Source organism: Cyanistes caeruleus, chromosome 3 (assembly GCF_971803275.1).
Source record: "Cyanistes caeruleus chromosome 3, bCyaCae1.hap1.1, whole genome shotgun sequence".
Taxonomy (NCBI): Eukaryota; Metazoa; Chordata; class Aves; order Passeriformes; family Paridae; genus Cyanistes; species Cyanistes caeruleus.
Window position 1 is genome coordinate 39,901,473 of NC_141703.1, and position 22,111 is coordinate 39,923,583.

At 36.8% G+C, this 22,111-nt stretch overlaps 1 protein-coding gene across 2 annotated transcripts in view; it reads right to left on the reverse strand.

Moving 5' to 3' along the window:
* IPO5 (importin 5) overlaps nucleotides 1-22,111 on the reverse strand; it is a 42,333-nt gene that overhangs the window by 16,820 nt on the left and 3,402 nt on the right. For both annotated transcript variants that reach the window (XM_086880849.1, XM_086880848.1), the window contains exons 2-11: nucleotides 20,372-20,452; nucleotides 14,690-14,882; nucleotides 14,125-14,227; nucleotides 13,798-13,894; nucleotides 12,684-12,788; nucleotides 9,372-9,494; nucleotides 9,165-9,285; nucleotides 5,650-5,737; nucleotides 2,451-2,557; nucleotides 24-148 (exon numbers count right to left, since the gene is read on the reverse strand). In XM_086880849.1, coding sequence (XP_086736975.1) covers nucleotides 24-148; nucleotides 2,451-2,557; nucleotides 5,650-5,737; nucleotides 9,165-9,285; nucleotides 9,372-9,494; nucleotides 12,684-12,788; nucleotides 13,798-13,894; nucleotides 14,125-14,227; nucleotides 14,690-14,882; nucleotides 20,372-20,452 — 1,143 coding nt within the window. The remainder of the gene's footprint in view (nucleotides 1-23; nucleotides 149-2,450; nucleotides 2,558-5,649; nucleotides 5,738-9,164; nucleotides 9,286-9,371; nucleotides 9,495-12,683; nucleotides 12,789-13,797; nucleotides 13,895-14,124; nucleotides 14,228-14,689; nucleotides 14,883-20,371; nucleotides 20,453-22,111) is intronic.

The following is a 22,111-nucleotide window of genomic DNA, read 5'->3' on the forward strand; positions in this document are numbered from 1 at the left end:
ATAATTACTAGATATATACTCACAGGATCCTGAAGAAATAGCAAAACAAAATTAACTATTTCATTTAAAATTCCCTCCATCTGTTGGTGGCAGCCTTCTCCGATGGCAGAGAGTGCCATCAAGCCAGCATGCCTGTACTTCCAGTCAGCTACAAGAGAGTGAAAATGAAGTATTACTCATTTTGGAAACTACCAAGAACCACAAAGATGAATCACCTTTTCTTTGCAGGGGCTGGGGGACATGAGAGGAGGCACAGTGAAGAACAGGAGATCAAAAGGAAGTTAATGCATCTACTACTTGATTTGCTAAATACTTTTCCATTTTCCTCATACGTACTTCCAGAGATGCACAAAAAATTAAGTGTCTAATCCAGGCCAAATCAAGACCTAGAAAAAAGAATTCTTAACTGCTGATACAAGTACATACATAGTACTAATACCTGGAAACTGCATTTTAATTAAATGAGCTGACCAGGCAGACATCAGGACAGTATTTATGTATTTTTAGTTCCCCCTCCTCCATTCTAGTATCATCAGAAGAGCTCAAGAAAAAGGTCTAAGGACTCAAACAATATCTGAGTTCAAAACAAGTAAGTGATTGGTACTAAACTTTTCAGCAGTCTTCAAGGCTGTAAGAACAGTAACATTCCACTTACAGTGTAAACTTCCCCACCCACCTCCAAGTTGTATTAGCTTATTCTCAGGATTAGTGGGTATTGTTGGAATGAATCTTTCATGCCCCTCTTTTTTTGTTTTTTGAGCAACATGTGAGAAACTCCAGGTTTTTTTATTTATGTTTTACAAAAATCTTTCTCTGTGCTAGAAATCATTTGGATTACAGAAGAGAAAACCAAAGGAATAAACAGGTTTACCAAATGACCTGTGGAAAAGGCATGTTACAGAACTTATCTCCCAAAATAGTGCAGTATTATTGCTAGTAACATATTAACATTCCTGGAATGAAGAACATCACTGTCCAGAGCAGCAGAATCCTGACACTCAAGCTTCTGTCTAACTAGGATGCGATGAAGTATCATCTTGACAGAAGGTACAACAGAAAAGCAGCAGTTTATTTTGTGCTATTTCAGTTCATTAGATGTTCCTAGTTAAGCCTACACCTCATGACCCCACTGCATTATTGTTAGCATGTATTCCAAACTTGAAATCAATGAATCTACAAAATGAAACAGAATCTTCTTTGGACCACCTGGCCACCCAATCGAAACTCCAAAGTCTTGAATTATTATTTCAATAAATATTTGTAAGAAAAAGGGGATAGAAGGAAAAGCTTGACTTCTGAGAGTACTGTCAATATTTTACTCTAAGTGTCTTCATCTTTCCTCCCAAGTACCTACCAGTGAGAGCTTCCCATCTAAACAACATCTTCTGCATTTCCCCTCTCCAAAGAGTATTAATGGCTATAGACAACTCTGACCCACAAGAAAACAAGAATCAGGCATGAATTGCATGACCACCCATTCAAAGGAGTCAGTTCTTTCAGTGATTAGACTCCACACTTCTCTGAATATACCACGAAATTAGCTAGTTGCTAGCCTAGAAGCTACCAACACTGGGTCAGGTCAGCTCATTTAATTAATAAAACTTCCTTTATAAAAAAAATCCTTTAATTCCAAATAGACTTTGTGAGTGTTTACACACAGCAGGTGCTACATTGAGTAGGCCTCTGTTCCATACCCAAAATGCTAACAGCCTTTCTGGACCAGGTTTTTAACCATAAAGGCAGAAACAGGATGCAGAACTTCTGTGTTATCTTCTACTCCAAAGGTTCAAACCACAGGTCAAGTGAAAGTGCATGAAAGCAATGTACAGTATTTTTTTTAATCATTGGCTGAGCAGGCATTACAGGTATTTTAAGAGGAAAAGAAGCTTATAAAACAAATGATAAGAATATAGAGAAACACCTCATCAAACAAGTACTAAAATCAGCATACCAAATGGTAGACAGACCAATGCCCTCTGGTCATCAAATTCCAGGGGGAAAAAAAAAGTTTTCCTCTATGAACTGTAACATTTCTGCACTTCTGAAGAAGCAAAATGCTGAGCAACAGAAAAACAGGTGGCACTTTAAACAAGGTACTGTGAGGATCTGTTTAAGGATTTTGAGAGAATATGTTGAAATAGAAAAAAAACCCGTCTTCCCTTATTTTTATGTAATTCCCAGTGTTTAAAAAAAATTGTATCTTTTTTTATGACATCTCTGCTCAGCTGTCAATATACCAGAAAAAATGTTGTAATGCAGTCTACGTAAGTTTAACAAAGAGCAGGTATTAACTTTCAAGTTCACAGTATTTACAGTTTTTGCTGCTGACATCAAAAGCAGAAATGTATCATAACATATCAAGTAGAGAAACATGAAGACTTAAGAGGTATTGAAGTTCCTGGAAAGGACAGAATTGTTAAAAAATAATAAAAGAAAGTGCATGTACTTACGATTCTGAAGCATTTGCATAATATGTTCTTTAATCATAGGCAAAACAAGTTTCCCTCCAAGGCCACATGCCATCCTGTCCAGCGCACTCTCACCAGCCACTGCATTGCTAAATATTGATTATACAAATATCAGTGGTTTGATGTCTAAAATAAAACAAGCAGTCCAACAGAGTGCTCTTCCCTGCATTCTAGTCTTCAAACTTTTGCCATCTGAAAACATGAGCCTCTAAGTAAATAAACCAACCTAAATTTAAAAACACACACACGCCAGTCACAAACCAGTTATTTACTATTCACTGAAACATTTATTATCTGCAGACCACTGATTAAGGCTACTACCAAAGAAACTTGAGTCTTACTAGCACCAGGTTGGAAGGTACAGACTGAATTTCACAGCAGTTACACACACCTAGAAAGCTGAAACTAAATTTGCAATGAATAAAGCAGTAATATTGGCCATAGCCTTTTTGTCACAAGAACATAAATCAGTTCAGACTTGCTATGATTCAGGTGAACCAGCAGAATTCAAACTGTGGCACACAGAAGACCTTTCTTGTATGGCTGTACTAAGTAGCATGGTCTCTTGTCAATGACTCAGGCAGAAAACAACCAGTCCAGGTGAGGAATTTGTGACTCTTGTCCAGTTACAGAACTTAGAATAGCCCAACATTATTTGTGCAAAGTGCTTTGTCCCACCCAATCGAATTATTCCCTACAAAAAAAAAAGGGAGTTTCCAGGACACAGATAACTACTGTTGCAGTCTGGGTAGTGCATTAACTCCAGGTTATTACAGTCCATTCTAGACAGCCACGATGATGAAAAAGCTGAGTAATGGTTGAGAAAGGGATCAGTCTCCCTCTCTTCTTTAAAGTTTCAGTCAGCTGGGTCAGAAAAAGGTCTTCAAATTACTGTGCTTGAATCCCCAAGTCTCATTACAAATCATAAATAGTCTATAAACTCACATGTTGTGAACAAAGGTGATTGTGAAAAGATATTTGACAGCATTGTATTTGTTCCTCAGATTAGTCATGTTCAGATAAACAGAGACATCACCAGCAGGACAACGGAGCATGGACATACAGGGTTAAACTGGAGCAAACTCACTAAAGCCAAGAGCAGCCTTCATCTGAAATTCCACTCCTTAAGCCTTCTTCCCACCATTAATTCTCACATTCAGTTTCAAGAAATAAAGATAGTTTATCTCAGAAAAATGACCACACATCTCCCTCTAATGTTTGCAAGGCTTTTGCCAAGAAAAGAGGAAGTCGGATTAATCTTTTCCTCCTTTAGAATTTCACTCCTTTATGAAGTTGGAGCAACAAAAAACTGGAAATGCTTAAGTATTCCCTGTTGCTTTCGTGTGGGCTGACTCATATCCCCCTTCATCAAATCCCAACACACCCTAACTAGGGTGAAGCTTGATGATCATTAGCTTGCTCCTGGGGCTGCACAAAAATTTCAGTCTTCTTAGGAAGATTACAAAGACTCAAGCACCAGGAGAAGTTAACACGCACATCAGCCACTGAGCTCTACACAAAGGTGAGCTTCAATGGTGGGAAGCACAGAGCAGCACTAGGAGTGACTCTGCTAAAAGAAAAACTGCCCTCACACACACAATCACCAGAGACTAACTCATGTCCAGTAGTTTGTGTCTAAGCCTCAAGCTCTCCTTTTACTTTGAGGGCCAAAGGAGCTCCTTCAGGCTAAGGTTGTTGAGCATAACTTGTTTTCTGATCTGTGCTCACTCTACTTGTGACTTGTAACAAGGAAAAGGAAAATTTTCATTACAAAATCCATAGGCTGCATTTAGAAGAACAAAGTTACTCTGCTGACAATAAAGAGAAAATGGCATGCCTCAAGTGCATGATTCAGCATCCTAACTAAGCTGCCTAAAGCAAGCCATCTGAATAAATTTCCACACCCTGAAAAGCTTGATAAGGATATGAACTTGAATATTCTATTCCCCCTTGCAATTGACTGAAAATATTCATATATTTAACAAACCTAAATGTAGTGGTGATGTCTGACACCTGTATAGCAAAATTTCAGCACTGAGAAAACAGGTTAAAAGGATACGGTCTACTAGTTGAGGGAGAGCAGAAAGGACAGCTCATTTTCAATTTCATAATCAAAAGGAACTAAAAAGATAATTTCAAGTAAGGCAAAGATTAAACAGATTATTCCATAAATTCCTATGCCTAATTTCTACAGGTCTCCTTATATGCCTGCTATCTGTCAGAAGTTGCTTTACAGCTCAGGGAAAATGAACATCTCTTCTACTGTCTATTTTCCTGTGAAGATCTCTAGGTGTTCTGAGATAAATTGTCTCAAAACACTAATTACATCTGAGTCTGGATGAGCCAGGTATATCAAAGAAGTGTCTAGACTGATAAATGAACATCCATGTCTTTATAGAAGCATGGAGATGGTTACCTCCTACACCTATTTCTGCTTCCTTCCACTTCACTCTAACAGTAGCTGGACAAGAGCAAATCTAACAATGCTGGATGCAAAGCACTATTTTAGGAAAAAGTTGGAGCAAGCTACAAAGCATGTAGGAATAAACAAATACAAATGACTGGACATCTTTAGATCTTTCTTGCCTAACACACAACAAGGTAAGCTATTGCTAACGATACCAAGGGATGTAAAATAATAGCAAAATTGTGGTATTTTTGGACTAGGTGAAATCCAACAAGGAATTCTGCCATGCATCCTTCCAAAGTCATCTTTTTTCTAAAACAACACATTTCAAGGGCATAAATAACAGAAAAATACAAAGACATTGGTTGTGGATGATTAAACAGGTCAATATGCTTCAACTTGGCTTCCAGCTAACTTCAGGATTAGCCCTCAATTTAGAGGATTAGGAGGCACTGACTTCTGAACTGAGTAATATAAATGACAGAAAAAACAAAAGCTAAAGGCTTTGAAAAGCTACAACAGTACAAAACAGCAAACACAGGGACATGCAACTTGTCTAATTACAGCAAATATGAAAACTGAAATAATTTATCTCCTTGCTGAACACTACCTAAGTAAGCTAAATATAAACTGCTCATGACTGAAGGAACAAAATTACAATAGTTATTTGAATAAAGAAAAAGTAATGCACTACAGGCATTTGCATTCTGTACTTTAAATGTACCTTTAGCCACAGCCTTTATAACATGTTGAAACAACTGGTTTCATAATTACCTGTCAAAATCGTCATCTGCAAGCTCATCTGCATTTGCCCAATCTTCATCTTCTTCCAAGTCAACCATCATTGCTAACATCTGAGGAACTGAAAAAAAAGTTTTAAACTAAGTCTGATCTCTTAAAATAGATTCTCAAATAACAAAAATGAATTTCAAGTTTTCTCCTTTGAAAAATTTTTGAAGAAAACCAGCTTTTCTTCCAGTAGCAGATGGCCAGGTCTGTCAGACTGCATCAGCCAATAATCCAGAACTGATTGCCAGGGAAGTATTTCCAGAACATTCAAATTGAGTAAAAGAATCTTGAGTGTATAACATACCAAGACTCAAAAATTTTTTGTAGATCATGACAATTATAAAAAGCAAATCCCTTAATAGTCTATATTCTTGAAAGAGTTAAAAACAGTAAGAATTCTGATATTTAATTTTTCTGAAAGTCTGACATCATCCTTTGAACATTTACTAATGAAAGAGACTAATTATGAAAGAATACTACTGAACCCTTAGTTTTATTAACATAATAAATTTTGTTAGCTATTGATACAGTGGTCACTTAGCATGAAGCTTTTCTCTTACAATAAGGCCATGATTTAGAACTCAAGATTTACTTTTTCCCACCTAATGCAAATATTTCTTCTGTATAATGAACAAATCTTGCACGTTATAATCCACCAGTTTTCTGCTTCTACCTCTGTAGATTGATTCCATCCATTCTTTTCATTCTAAGTCTTCATAGAGACTATTACACAATCACTATCACACCATTAAACTACTGTGCAATAAGCATCACCTATTCTTACAAGTTCTCAAATGAGGATGGAGCAGAGTGGTTTGTTTGCTCTAAGTCTGCTAGTTCCTGTGTCCTTCAGAAGCACAAGGGTGAAAAGTCTACCTTGTACTTTCAGAGCAAAGTAAGGTGCTCTTAAATACTTCTTCACTCTGCATTAGACACCAATCACTCAGAGCAGTTGTTTGAATTTAGTATCATATATCCAACAAAGTTTCACTTTGACCTGGAAACAAAAGGTTTCAGTCAAACACTCAACCTCTGAACTTTAACAATCTTTTTAGCACAGTCTACCACACTTGAAGACAGCCATCACAGGTAACTGCCCATATCAGCAACCTGCCTTAAAAACTAGGAGGCATCCAGTAACTGTGCATGCTGCTAATGAGATTTACTGGAACTGCAGTATACTGCAACTACTGAACTTCATAATATACCTACACTATTGTAATCTACCACAGAGACAACACCCTAAGCAAACTCACCACTACATATCTGGACAGATGAGAAACTTCTGGTCAACTGATGCCAGAAAAAAACATTGCTCACTGACAGCCTTGTAGGGCAAGTATCAAAAGAAGATCAGGTTATGGATTTATTTGCTTGATGTGGGTATGTACTTTCAGACAGAGAATATTCTACAAAAACCTCTCTCAAGAGGGCTTTTATGTACTAGCAAGATAATTTAACAGACACTATGATTTCTCCAGCATGATGCCCACATGTCAGTTTTATATACACTGATTAGACCTCAAAAAAACTGCCTAAGTATTACAGTCCAGAAGATTTTCAGACACAGACACACATAAATACACACATAAGAGCCATGGATTGTCACAACAGCTATGGAATATGGAAGACAAACATCATCTAACATAAATGTGACTCTGTGACTCCAAAAGGTCGTGTCAGTGTTTTTTGCTACTAATAAACAAGGCTGAGAACAAATTCTCATCCAATGTGCTCTGGACATCATTATACCTAGAACCTACAATATCTTGTTTCTTCTTGATGTTTTACATTAATGTGGCTGCCAGTAAGTGTAGTTTCACAAAGAATTTTTAAAAAATGTAAAGCGCACATAGAGATTTCAACATTGTCCCAACAAGCCCTCAAAATTTAATTACTGCCAATATGTAGACTCTCACAAACAAGTTAAGCATAAGCCTACTAAGCCTGCCTCTTAGCAGAGCAATAAAACTCTCTGCAATCCTGTGAGCTCAAGAAGGGAAGTCTTAATCCAAGTGGATTCCTGAGCAGCTAACTGGCACACAGGACACACACTCCTAAAGCAGCATTGTGCCCAGTAAAACCAGCACAAGATGACAATTTTGCCCAAATACCAGTTCTAGTTGTATCAAGTGATCTAGCAAGTTCTCAGTTGAATGAAAACAGAAAGCCTTTTAAACTAAGAAACAAAACCAAGACAAAAGCAATCCTTTTTTGCTACCTTTTTATCATTCCCTGAACACAACTGCTTCACCAGTTCTGCAAAATAAATGTCTCTCTTTAATGATATATTAATAAGACTAATTTTGTGATGAATTGCAAATGAAATGCATTTCATTCCCATACAGTGCTTTTTTTAATAGAGGTATTTCATTCCTAAAGAGCAACTGGCAACCCAAAATAATAGGAATGCATTCTAAAGAGGTAAGAGGCACTTCTGAACAAATAACAAGCTTGTAATGATGTGGGATAATCAAGTGTGAAGTGTTAATAATTCCAACAAGCTACAGGATGGAGTAAAAATAGCGTTTTGAAAATTCACAATTTCAAAATATGTTCCAAAGAATCTCTTCTTTTAAAAACTATTCTACCAGCAAGCAAAACTCATCAATATTTTAACCACTTAAGCCAAGCAGATCCAGTTTACAACATTTTCCAACAGAAGTTTTATAATTTTAGTGACATCTATATAACTTTCCTCAGGCTGAGCACACCACAAAATTGTAGTATTTTTGAGCAGATCACACAGCTAAAGTTGCCTCTTATGCATGCTTCAGAAAACAAGCAAGAATTTGCACAAACACAAGTATGACAGGAAGGGTAAAGCAGGCTACACTGCTGTGGCAGTGCCCTAATCTAGTCAAAGAAAGGGTTTAAAAGGCAAAGAAGCACCAGTGCAAACATCATTGACGCTGGGGCTGCCCAAAAGACATTTATTTTTAGCATTTCAAATAATAATGCATGACTTAAAAAGTGCCTCTTAAAGACTTTACCACCCACATGTTAAATAGACTAACTAGATTATTTCTACATATTTATACCAGCATCTGATTTTTTAGTTCACAGCTTTAACTCACTACTGATGCTCAACATGCATGCTGAATTCCTTCAGTCTTGACTTGCCAGCATCACAGAGTATCTGGCCTACATACCAAACTCCAAAAGTAGAACTTCAGAACTAAATGCCTTTTTTTCTGTTGCAGTAAAAATTTCCAAAGCCAGCAGAAAAGCATTCAGGTAGTGTTTTCTTTGGAAATGTCTCAAAAGTGTCCACTGTATCTTTATTCAAATTTTTGGTGTTGCATAGGCACGGATTAATTTATGAAGAGTCATAATTGGAAGGGTGTTACTCTATTAGGTGACACTGAATTGAGTTTTCTTAAATTACAAGCACCAGCAAACTCTCTGTTAGATGTAGTTTTGCCACTGACCAACAGCAAAGTCAATTTAATACTATAAAGGACAACTGTTTCAAGAAAGAAAATGAGGAAAATACTTACTGGCTTGCGCAATAATATTTGTATGCCTCCTCAGCATAGCAGCAGCAGTTTCTGACAAGGCCACAATTACTTCAAGTGCCAGCTGACGCTGCATGTTACTGAGATTGGCATCTGCACACAGCTACAACCCAAAAGATGAGAGTAAATGGTTAGAACAGAAGTTTTGGGGTGGGAAAAGTGATTCTTAAAAAACATTCCTAGCTTTACCTTCAGAGTTAGTTGCAAAGTAGCTTCTAAATGTGGTCGTAAATACTTAGGAACAGAATCTGCAATTTCTACAAGGGATTTCAGAACAGAATCATCATTTTGGTAGCAGGAATCATTTAGAGCCTATAAAAATACAAGACGGAGATAAGATTAAATAAAAACAAACAACATTATTATGAATAGGACTAGTGCTATAGAAGGAATTTAATTTCATTTCATTAATTGTATTCTTGTTTCTCTAAACAGTCTCATTTAGTATTAGTAGCTAAGTAGCCAAAGCCTGAGGCCACAAGATCTGACCAGAGTAAACTTTTTGTTAAAACTAATGCTTCTAACAATGAACCAGCTGATTCCAGCAGATACAAGCACAATGAAGAAGATCAGAATCAAGCAGACAATTCCAAGAGAATGAAGTAACTTCATCAGAAGATCAGCCCTGCAACAGTGAAAACCAGTAAGAAATCAAGAGACCACCAACCAGAAGTAAGTGGCTGGGAACTGGGGCATCAGTGTTACAGTACAATTGAGAGACATTAATTGGGGTAGGGGTCCCTCTCTGGAGGCACCAGCTCAATACAATAATTCCAATTAATTAGAAGCCTTCACTCCAACTTTCAGTGGGATCTCAGAGTCAGACCCTGCTATGGTGACCTGTGTGCATAAATCTGTAACAGGATACTACCACGCAGTGTCCAAAACAACAAGTTTTCTACAATTAAATTATGGCTCATAATGTTCAAATCTAACACTGCAGACAATCAGAAAGAATTAAGGTCACACATCAGAGACTCCAACATGCAAAAACACTGAGTTCTGTCAGCAACTTAAAAATCCATTTAAAAGAAAGTAACTCTGCCTAAAAAAAGGAAAATGAGCCTAACTCCTCTTTTGCCTGTTACATGAGAAAAGTTTTGAATAACGTATGCTTATAAATACCAGGAACCACAAGATTAAAGAGGTTTCTTCCAGACATCCCTCAAGAGCCACCAAATTAAAGCAGACCTTTCAGCCTTCAGTCACAGACATTGAAAAGAGAAAAAGAAACCAAGCTTTTTGCAACTCTATTTCCTAACCTATATCCACTATTCTGAAAAGTAATTTGAAACTTAATTTTAACTGATCAGGGTGATATTTCAGTGCCAAAACAGAACACTGTTACTGAAGTGTTAGAATCTAGAAGTAGACAAAGGTCCAAAGAAAAAACTCTTTACACTCATTTCTGAGGTTTTGAAAGAATTTTCATTAGCAAAGTATTTTATGTCTTCCTAATGCTGAAACATTTTTGAAGTAAGTAACTAAGTGATTTTTAATATTTAAGTCTAGAATTCAACATTTTTTATAATGGAATTTATATAACCCACACTTTCAACACTGAAGCAGCATCTTCTAGTACAAGAAGCATTCCAGAAAAATCTGGAAAAAAACTGGATCTGTCATGGTTAAGGCCTTTTGGTCTAATAGCTACAACATCCTCTGATTCTCTCAACAGACAATGTAATATTTACTGGATTTTTTTTGAAAAACTGTATTTTATACCCATTGCAACACTGACAGCTTTTTAAAACAAGACTGGTTTTCTGAAAAAAGGAGCTCAAAGTGAAAAGTGAGCCTTAAAAGGCAGAGGCACTTTTCTTTAGTATCAAACATCCAAGAAAGTCAGTGAAGTTCTATCTGCTTTTACCCCCCCTTGCAAAAGAAAGCTTTGGGTAAAAGTTTCAACTGTCAGTCTTGAAAGTTCAACTTCCAGCATAACCATTATAGATCTTGTACTGAAAAGACTGATATGCCAAGTCAGAATTTTATTTTTAGCTTTTTTACTGCGTCAGTATTTCAACAAAATGAATTTCAGCAGCAACAAAAAAAGCATCCAACTGTCTCCAAAGGTCACTCACCACTATTCTAACACATTCCTATTTATAAACTCGGATCTTCATATCCATCTTGTGTTACCACAACCAGAAAATCTAGTTCTTCTTGCAGTAAGTACTTTAAAAAGACAGATTTCATAACACAGCTTTGCGCTCTGTATATGCAAAAGAAAGCTTGAAAATGTGAGCCAAGTGCATGTGTTGTTCAGTGTCTAAATAGTGTAACAGCAGCAATGAAAGTTATAGCACAGAGTGGGCTATTAGCCTGAAATCTAAAACCCACACACTATTTAAGTACCACACATCAAGACAAATGGTATGACCACCCCAAACCCTGCCTCACTCCCACTCACAATGTACTGTGCAGCCAAGGTCCTCTCGGACAGTTACAACTTTTAAACAACAAAATTATTACTGACAAAGGCAGGGACAGGGACTAACCACCAAATAGAGACCTCAATATCAAAACACTTATACACACTATAGCCTATTTTCAAGTTCAGATGATTTGAACAAATTCCTCTCAGTTTGCATTTAAGATCAAGAAGAATTCCATCATTTGCAGATGCCAGTAGATTTGGCAAAATTTTTCTCTGGCTTGCCACAAAGCACACACAGTTTACAGCTCACACTGTCAACAGGAACCTGCTGTTCTGACTGTAGTGAGAAATCTGTCTTTAATGTAAATTTAGCCTAATTTAAAATCACCAGAAATTCACTTCCTGTTTTATATCAAACTTAGTTGCTTCCACTGTTTCTTGATATAGAAAGGGAAGTGTACTGTGAAATTTTCATCCTTCAGAGCTCAAACCATTTCTGTCTCTGGTTTGATTTACAGTAGGCTTCTCTGCAAAAGTAAGTAACTTTACACAGGAATTTTGACTTTTGCTTCAAATTCAAGAGATCTAATCCAGCCTTAAAAATTATATGAAGCTTAAAATGGCATTTTATTTGCAATTTCCTAATTTATCAAACAACAAAGATCATTTCTACAGACTCTTGTTCTCAGTCTGAGAATCTATGTTCAGAATAATTCTGTGCTTTCCTCTAAAGTGGAGATACAGGATATCACAAGTCCATGAATTACTGACTACTTCAAATCTCAGGGTAGCTCATATTTAAATTATATTTCAATATCATGGGTAATTTAAAAGTTATATTTTTTTGACCTATATGCCTTACAAAGAATTTTAACTCATTTATCTCTGTAACACTGCCTAAGCTGATCAGCACTGAGCTATTTTCCTCAAAACACTAAAAATTATCCTCTGTTTGCAACATTCCTTATTAGTCTTCACTTCATCTTTCCGGCAACTGCTGTCTGGCTAAAAGGCTGTTAATTCAGGTCTTAGCCAAAATTCACAAATTTGCAGACCAATAATTTACATTTAGATATAGTCAATACAGACCGTAATGGCACATTGTTACTTGTTTGGTTTCTTACCTGCAAGATTCCAGGTAGCAAGTCTGCAAAATGTTTAAGAAGGGGAGCATTGAGCTCATTAGCAAGCACAAATGCAGCTGCAGCTCTAGCAGACAAAGTCTTGATCTAAAAGACATGATTGGAGAAATAAATGTGAGAAACTAGCACTGAAACATGCCTCTGTTAGTTTTTAACACAGGATTTTGAATTTTACTTCAAATTAAGGTAAAGTGATAATGAAGACCTTCAGCATCTATGCTGCCTACAATAGAAAAAAGTTTATCATGTGAGGTGGCAAGTAGTCCCTAGTTTTACTTTTTGTTTTGGTGGTTTTCATTTAATGAAAGAAAAGAGGAAAAAAACCCATTGTTTTCAACTTCCATCAAAACTTCAAATGTGCATGCAAGTGTCAGTCTCATTTTTCAAGAAGTGTGATCTAAGTGTTTAAGACATGCTTCTTTAAAGGCATGACTTGTGGTACTTTAGAAAATGTTATTCAGTTGACTTTCAAAGGTCAGAAAAAGTAATCCTTCGGGGAGCAGAAAACTGAACCCATATACCACAGCAGGGTTTCCTATCCTTGCCCAGCATTTTCCACAACAAGAGAAACATTTTTAAAGTACAATTCTCTGCACAAATCAATTAATCTGAAGCCTTCCAGAAAAGCAAGGCTTGCTTACACACCCTTAGAGCAAAACACGCACAAACAGTTCAAGGAGCTGTCGCATAGTCAGAATTTTGAGACATACCATGTACAGATACTGTATGTAGAGACACAACAGACTTACACTGTTAAACAAAGGCCAGAAAGAGAATTTAACAAGGAATTCCTGACCCCTCAATGCTGCTGGCTAAAACCCCATCTGCTTGGGCCCACTGCAACTGGGTTTCTGCAAGAATACCTGGGAAGAATCTGGGCCTAAGCAATGCAGATATGAGCAGCCAGTCAGCTTTAGGACCACAAAAGGGTCTGTGCCTTTTGCAGCAGGCACAGTCAAAACTCTTATGTACATCAGTTTCAGGTAATGCAATTCTTTGGTTGAAATCTATGGTTTAACCTTTATGTTTGAGACTACTGCATGGAGTTTCTATGCTTAGAACATACTAAAATCCCAAAAGAATATAAAGGTCTTACTGAGGGATGCTCCTGATCTTGCATACACTGAACCAGCATTCTCTTAATGACCTCCAAATAGTGTTGCTGTTGATTCCCAAAAATCCCAGGAAAATTCCTAAGGATAAGACCAAAACATTAATAAAAATTCACACAAGTTAAGCTTAAACTACTATTTCAAACTTACCCCTTGTTTAAGTTACAGATTGTAACTGTACATGTTTGAGTTAAGTGAGCCACAATACAAGAAAATAAATGAAATAAATATGATTGCTAGTTTATTATATTGTGACAGTTTTTCTTTTATTTTCAGACATGATTTGTCTACTCTACAAAAATGTAGCTTACCAGAAAATATGTAGAGCAGCCTCACGCAGTCCCACATTCTGAGAGTTGACAGAGTCAAATAAGAATTTCAGAACTTCTGGCCACTGGTTGTTGCCATCTTCATCTACATTAAACACAACAAATTTCAGAATGGTCAAATATCAACTGTGCAGGAAAATCAGTCATCACTGACTCCCTGGTCTGAAGAGGTGCCTAAGTCACAACATTGTGAAATGTTTAATCTAAAAACATAAGATGATCTCTGTTTACTGCTATGTAACAGCACTCAAAAGAAGAAACTGATGCAGTGTTCAGCATAATTCATGCCAATTTACACAAAACTGGATTTATAAACCTTAATACAATCTCACAAAACTCTAACAATTTAAGAAGCAGAATTGAAGAATCTTATTTTCATCTGGTCAAGGACAGTGTGAACAAATATTAGGTTCTACTATAAGCCATGGAATCAGTTAGCACATCATGTGCAAATGCCTAAGCAGGACTAGAGGACAAGAGATACAAATACAACTACTATCAATCCATAAACATTTTACTACAGTATCAACTTGTATAAATAAAGTACCTATTAAATTCCTGGCCAATTCAGCGACTATGTCACATATTTTCTTTCTCATAGTGGACTGCATTTCTAACTGGATAAAAAGCAGCAATTCACTCTTGACTAACGTCTGATCCTCAGGTGACAGAGCTGGATAAACTTCTTCAAATGCAGATGACAACAGGCGGCGCAGAAGGACAGCTGCCATCTGCCGAGCCTGTTGAAGGAGAAGTGTGTGTGTTAGAGTGTTTGATATGACAATCATGCTCTTACAAGGGAACGTCGATACCATGCTTCCAAATGGCACTTCCATTGTGTAGACTTCTTTGGTGAATGAAATACCTCTCAAGCAACTTGTCAAAGATGACAAATATGATAGTTAAAAAAACCCAAACAACATAGTAAAGAAACATCAGCTTACAACTATGTTTCTGACAATTACAGCCGTTCAAAGAAATAATCACAGTACTGAAGTATTCAGTTTTTTTCTACAACTGAACCTCAGACATATTTTGTGGCAAGGTAAGAACTTAGCCGTGTTATTGAAAGACCTTTATAGCATGAACTCTTTCTATTTTAAATGGCCTAATGAGGCCATTATAATCCAGACAGGTTTTTCTGGATTAAAAAGTGACTTACTGGGGCAACTATCAGATAATTAACAAAAATCCTCCTTTACTTTCTCAAACAACTAAACTTAAGGCTAAAGACTCAGGAACCTACAGTTAGAATTTGGCAAATAAAAGTCTTCTCTGAACAATAAAAAAGCCACACACACAAAAAGAAAACCCAAATCCAAGTCAAAACAAAGCTTTCAGCATCTTGCAGGCCTATGATGTAACTTTTTTCTTTAAACTTGAACTTAAGCATAGGCACCTCAATATCACATATTACAATCTTGTTTCCTGTATGCGTACACCTATTTTTCAATAGTATCATTTACATATCCATATTTATTTACAATTGTACAAGAACTAGAAGCAAAAATCATGGATTAGTAATTCAAAATTAATAGAACAACACATGCAGTAAAGGCAAAAATACACATGAAAGTCTCTGAATAACTTACTAGAATGTTCACCAACAGGTGTTCAAGGACACACAGTAATCAAAAAACACCACCCAAACTTCTAAAGTATAACACATATGAAAAACCTTATGTATGCTAAATTCTCACAAAAAATAATTCAAACTCAATTTTTTCCCCAAGATATTCTTATTTAATGCATACCTGAATGAGTTTCATTTATATGCCTTTGAAATTCAAAACTGTTCAATGAGCAGTGAAAGTAATCAATTCCAATTTCTCCAATGTTACTATGGCATAACCTATAGATATGAATCACAAACTGCTGCAAAGTGTCGACTTCTAACATACCCTGTAAATATCAGGTACTGCTAGAACATCATCCAAGATACTATTCTTATATTCTGCAGTCTCCAGACTCACTGTGTCTTTTTCTAATATACGCAGCTCTCTTCTGTACAGTTAAAGAGTAGTGCACACAAAGTGTCTCTGTACCAGTAGAAGGAAAGGAGTAGAACTGGACCCAACTCTATCATTCCTTATCTCTTCCTCACCACCTCCAGTGTGGACTAAGGCCACCACATATGTAGAATTAGCTCCTCCCTAGCAGATGTAAGGAAGGCAGCAGGTGAACAGTCACAATGCCCACCATCTATGCTGTAGTTCCCATCAGAAGCCAAGATTCTCTAGCAATAGGCTATCACACGGGGAACATGAGTTCAGGACATTCTTCCCTCACTGTCTGTGGTAATCTCACTAACAATGTGTCCAAAAATTTTCATGGTACCACAGTATAATGGTATCTTTCCTTCTCCCATCCCTTGGAGCACCAATATTGGGAAATATTCAATTTTTCTTCATTAGTGTGGTAAACTTGTATAGAAATGCCTTGAGAGGGGAGCAAGTTCACTGGGACTAAACACAGCGCAAACTCTGGTGTTACATCTTCCCTTACTCAAGGCATCGTGTTTCAGTGTGTATTTCCTGACATCTGTTATGACTGAACTCACATTATATTATATTCTTTCATGAAGTAGTAACAGGTGGACAGACAGGGAATAGAGGTGGAGTCTACATGTTTATGAAAACAAAGATAAGAACTTCCAACTCTGAAGAATTTAAAATATTAGAAGCCTGATAAACAAACTGATGGCAAAGTAAAAACACACATAGTAATGCATACCAAAAGACACAAGATCAGCACTACATGAATTATCTCCCAGCTTCCTAGCTTATGAAAAAAACAATCCCCAAAATTCCTAAAGAAAATTCAAGTGAATTTAAGGAGTGACAAATGAGCAACTGACTTCTAATAATAAAAAAATAGCATTTTTTCCTCAGCAGATATTCACTTACATATGAGAACTATCACTGTCAATTTAATTATGACAAACATGGCTGAATTAACGGCACCTCCAGGGCTGTCTCTTTTAAGAGAATGTATGTATTTTTCATACACCCCAAAGGTTCTTTTATATTTAAGTATTTCAAGATATGTACTCAAATAAGCATTTTAAAATCCTGCTAATTAGTGGCAATAGCTTTTAACGCAGAGAGGAACAATATAAAGTGTACATCCCGAAAGAAGGCATTCCAGCTACCAATGAAGCATAAAGACAGCATATTTTTTTCCCCAGCATTGGGTCTTCTGCATGTCTTAATTACTGAAATGCTCACATGCAACTGAAGTGTTTAAGTTATTAATATAAAAAGCAGTCATAATACTAAAATTTCAACATACTGCTTCTGATTAGTAGAATTTATAGGGTGTTAAAATATTTTAGTATTTTAAGGATGATGGAAACAAGGCACAAGAAGAAAATCAATTTGCTGAGTAGGGCAGCAGCAGAATTATGAATAGCAGTCTGGGATGCCATGCTCTCCACTGATATTCAAAGCATCCGCATAACCCTACATATTTTGTAAGGTGATCTGACTATCTTGTGTAGCACAGTCACAATGAATTTTGCTTTTGTTTTACTGTCCCTTTCAAGTCCTCAAGAAGGAAAACATGCAGGGATGGAAGTAAAAAACATTTAGCACATGGTCCAAAGATGGACCTGCACAATTTAATTCAGAGATCTAGTCCTATGTGGAACTCAAAGCACAGAGTGCCCAAGGTCCACAGACAAAGGCAGAACTGTGGTGCATCCTTGGGCTGCCTTCATTCCTAAAGGCTGAACAGGAAGCTGTCCACAACAGCAGTCTTCCAATTAAGAAATGCATCCCTTTGTGTGACAATATGGGCAGAGGTCAGAGAGAGGTCAGAGCCTTCCAAAAAGGCAGTGAGTACAGCAGAAACAGATTTACAGAGCATTTGTTATTTTATCAGTCATCTGTAAATTAGGACACAATCAAAATTTGCCAATCCAGAGTTAACCAAGAAAAAAGAAATGCAGGAGAAAATGCAGAACTTCTGGTCCTCTCAAAGATTTACATGGTAAATCAAAACTGCAAAGTAACAGCCTAAAATATCCAAGAAAAGTCCTAGGGGAAAAAAAGAATCAAATAAAATGTGAATATATATCACCTCTTTGTACATCCCTTTAAAATGCAGTTGCATAGAAAGTAGAGTCTTAAGTTCATAATAGTGAGACTACAAGTGCAGGAAGTAAGGACAAACCCCTTCTCAGACCGAGGTGTACAAACTTGTACATCACCTGGCACAGAAGTGTTCTAACTGCTAAGTCAGATGCTTCCCTCCACTTCTGTGAATAGTGTTACTTTGCTATTAGAAAAGTATGAAAAGAACAGAGGAAAGAGGTGAATATTTCCATAAGCATCTGGTTAGGAGAAAACCTGATGTTTAACTAACTGTTACACAGTTAGTTAAAGGAGTCATTCAAAATCTAGTTTAATGGTGTTTTCTATGTCAAATGCAAGGGGTACTGGGAGCAAGATCTGCATTCCTGTTGCTCCATTTAAATGCCAAAAACTACTGGGTTGCAGAGGCAGGATTTCCCCAACTGCTGTCTGAATAGTCCTACAAATCTTGTGCTCTCTACAACACAGACACCAAACTCATGCAAACAGGATGGGGTATCTTCCTCAGCCTAGTTTTCCTGCAAGGAGGTAAAGCAATACAGAGGTTTCAAGTTGAAGAGGGATCTGAACCCAGCTTTCACATGGCCTGGACAAGGTATGGTTTAAGTTCTGAACCTCCTTCCAGCATCCTGTCTTCGGTGGCACTGGTACATTCAGTGTGCTCAGAGGACACATACCAGGCCCAAAGCTCTATCCACTGGTGACATGCAATATTCTGCTGAGCATTTGGATCTCTATAAAACATATGCAGAAACTACCTGTTGATACCAGCACCGTATTAAACATGCACAGAGAGTTTCCAAGCATGTTTATATGCAGTGTTAAGACTGAGTATGGGGATTACTTCACTTAGGCTCTAATTAGGCTACTAAGTAGTTGGATTTACAGGGAAGAGGTTGCAGGTTTTATTAATCAGGATTTTTTGAGTCCAGTACCTAATGCTTACTTACGTTAAGAGCTAACACTTAAACCTTTCTTTGATTAATCTATTGGTGGAGTTAAATGTCAAGTTATTCTACAAATGTTAGCCTTTGATGTCTTTGGCAAGAGTAACTTCCATAGGTGAAAAGTTTTTTTTTTGTTCTTTGCAAGTTGGAATCCAAGTCATTGGCAAGATTCCTAAGTTTTACACTATTTCCTTAGCTGATGTAAAAGGGAATAAAAGCAGCAAACACATGAAACAAGTATTTATTTACATTTTGTAGTAACACTGCTCTACACTTTTCTATCATCTGAGACATCTCAGAGGAGCAGAAAGAAAAACTAGATACCTCTTATGCAACCAGTTGCTAGTATAATATTGAAAGAGTCCATCAGAAGAACACAACATTGTAGATTGATAAGCATCAGAATGGGTAAGGTGATACTTTCTTAGCATTAAAAAGCTCCAAATTGAATACAGTCTGCCAGAAGAGATTATTATCCAAACAAGAAAAACAGCACACTTATGCTCTTATAATACTGTTCAGAAATTGCTTAAGTGACTCTAAAATTTGTCGTATCTTGAAAGTTTAGTAGGTTTTTGCTCTGCATATCCAAGTGAATAATAGTTTTACCACTAAGTACTTCAACTGATTGCTAAAGTTGTGAGCCTTACAAAACTAAGGAGTAACTAAAAGGCACCCTTACTTTATGCCCAGATTAAAAAATATGTATAATGTTTAGACTACTCTTCACTCACTCCATAATACTGCTAGATGACTTAAGAAGCACTATAAATTTCAAACAACACACAAGTTTAATGTGTTTAGGTACACAACCCTAGGTAGAAATCATTTCTCAACTGTAACTTGAGGAAACATGACAGTAAGTCACGTATTAGTTACATATTTAATGGAAAACAACACTCATTAAGCAAAGCACACAACAGAAGACAATGGAGATCCAAGCAGTTGCTTATGAAAAACTACTCCTGAAACTAAATATCCTGCACCAAAGAGTCTCAGCTAGTGAATTGGGCATGCAACAAACAAGACAAGAAGACAAGTGAGCCCTCTACAAACGTGCAGTAAATGAAGATGCCTCAGTTCACACCAAACTTGTTAATTTATCCCAAAATGATCAACACTGATTTCTTCCCTTCTTCTCCAAATCCCCTTGAAAATCTGCACAAACCCAAGGTTCTTGAGCCATACCTCCTCGGGAGTAGCATTGTTCCTGATTGCCTGCAGGAGGTAAGTGATCTTTGATGGGCCTGGGATAGTCTCGTAGGTCTCCTGCATAAAAAGAGATGCAGCATATTGTAAAAGTTTATTAGAAAGCATGTGTTAAACATTAATATGAATTGACTTTCTTTTTACGACAACATCAGTATCCATCCAACTTAAAAAAATCAGCAGAAAAAAAAATTACCTTATCAAGATAAAAATGTATGACCTATTCTAAAATTATGAGTAAAATCTTAGTTATCTAGAAAGATCTGCCATATTGGAATGATCTACATATGCATGACTGGCCACTTAGGAGATTAGTTACAAAACATAAATAGAACATAAACTCATAGTAATACAACATACACCAAACATATCCCACAGGGAATCCATCATAACTTTTATCATATCGAAGAATTAAGAACTTTGGAAGCCTGAGATCAAGCTGTGCCCAACAGGTTAATAATCACAGACAAAAGTATAGTCCAAAAATTGGATCAGTTCTGGTTTTGAACCTTTGTAAAATGTCTACAATGTTACGTGGCAGCCACACATCTCAACCACACATTCTAAATAAGAATTTCTTATTTTTAAACTCCTGCCCGAATTTCAGACAGGCAATTTAGTCTCCTCCTTAGGAAAACCCTCTTAACAAAATGAAAATTTTAGTAAGAAGTTCAGTTACATTGTCTTACATGCTTCCAGCATGCATTTTATACATGTCTCCTTTTTAAATTACATTGTTACTTAGAAGCTAGAGTGAAAACACAGCAAAACAACTTTGGCTATCCAAAACACAGTCTATGAGAGCGTTTCAAAACAAAATGTTTTTGTTTTTTTTTTTTTTTTTTAATATACTAAACCTGTGTAGGTTGGAGTAGGAGAATCACAAGCTAAATAGCAATCCCTCATAACATTCAGAAATAGTTCTAACGAGCTACCTTTTGCGGACAATCTTGAAGATGAATGACTTCACCCTTTCCAAATACTCATTATCCCATCCTGAACTCTAGGAATGAGTCTATTCTGCAAACCTCAGGTTCATTTCTATCAGTTCTCTGCCTGCCTGCTTACCACTTCCAACACTGCAGTAGCCCCTTCTAATATTCTAACTCTTGCACACCTTGACCTGCTATTGCCAATTAAGCAGTTTTGCATTTAATATCAGACATCACCTTCCTCCCTTTCTGTACCTGCTTCCTAATAGGTCTTCTTCTAAAAGTCAATTCTCATTTCATATTCTCTCTAGTTGCCAACATACACTCACAGTCAATGAGACTCTGAATCCCCACTGAATCCCTGAATTTAATCTAATCATTTCATGGAGACTGCAAAATTAAATGAGGTTTAGGGTCAGAACAGAAAGTCTTCTCAGGTTAACTGCTTCCATGAATGTATATATTTACATTGCACTGTTATCTACAAATCCAAAAACTAATACAGAAACACGATGGTTCCCTAAACCCAGGCCCAGCATGGACTTGAAGTTGTGCTTCCACAGACAGCTGAAGCACAGTAAAAGACAGCTTCCCTCATGTCAATTCTTATAACCATAAAATTCTATTTTGAGTTGTTTAACTCACTAATAATGGCAGCAATCTAAGCAGTTGATCAACAGTATAACTCTGTCAATTCAATAAACTGGATTCAGTTTAAATGAATCTACGCTAAAGCAAAGGGGCACAAGGAATACATGGCCAAACACAGAACCTTCCCTTTGGGCTG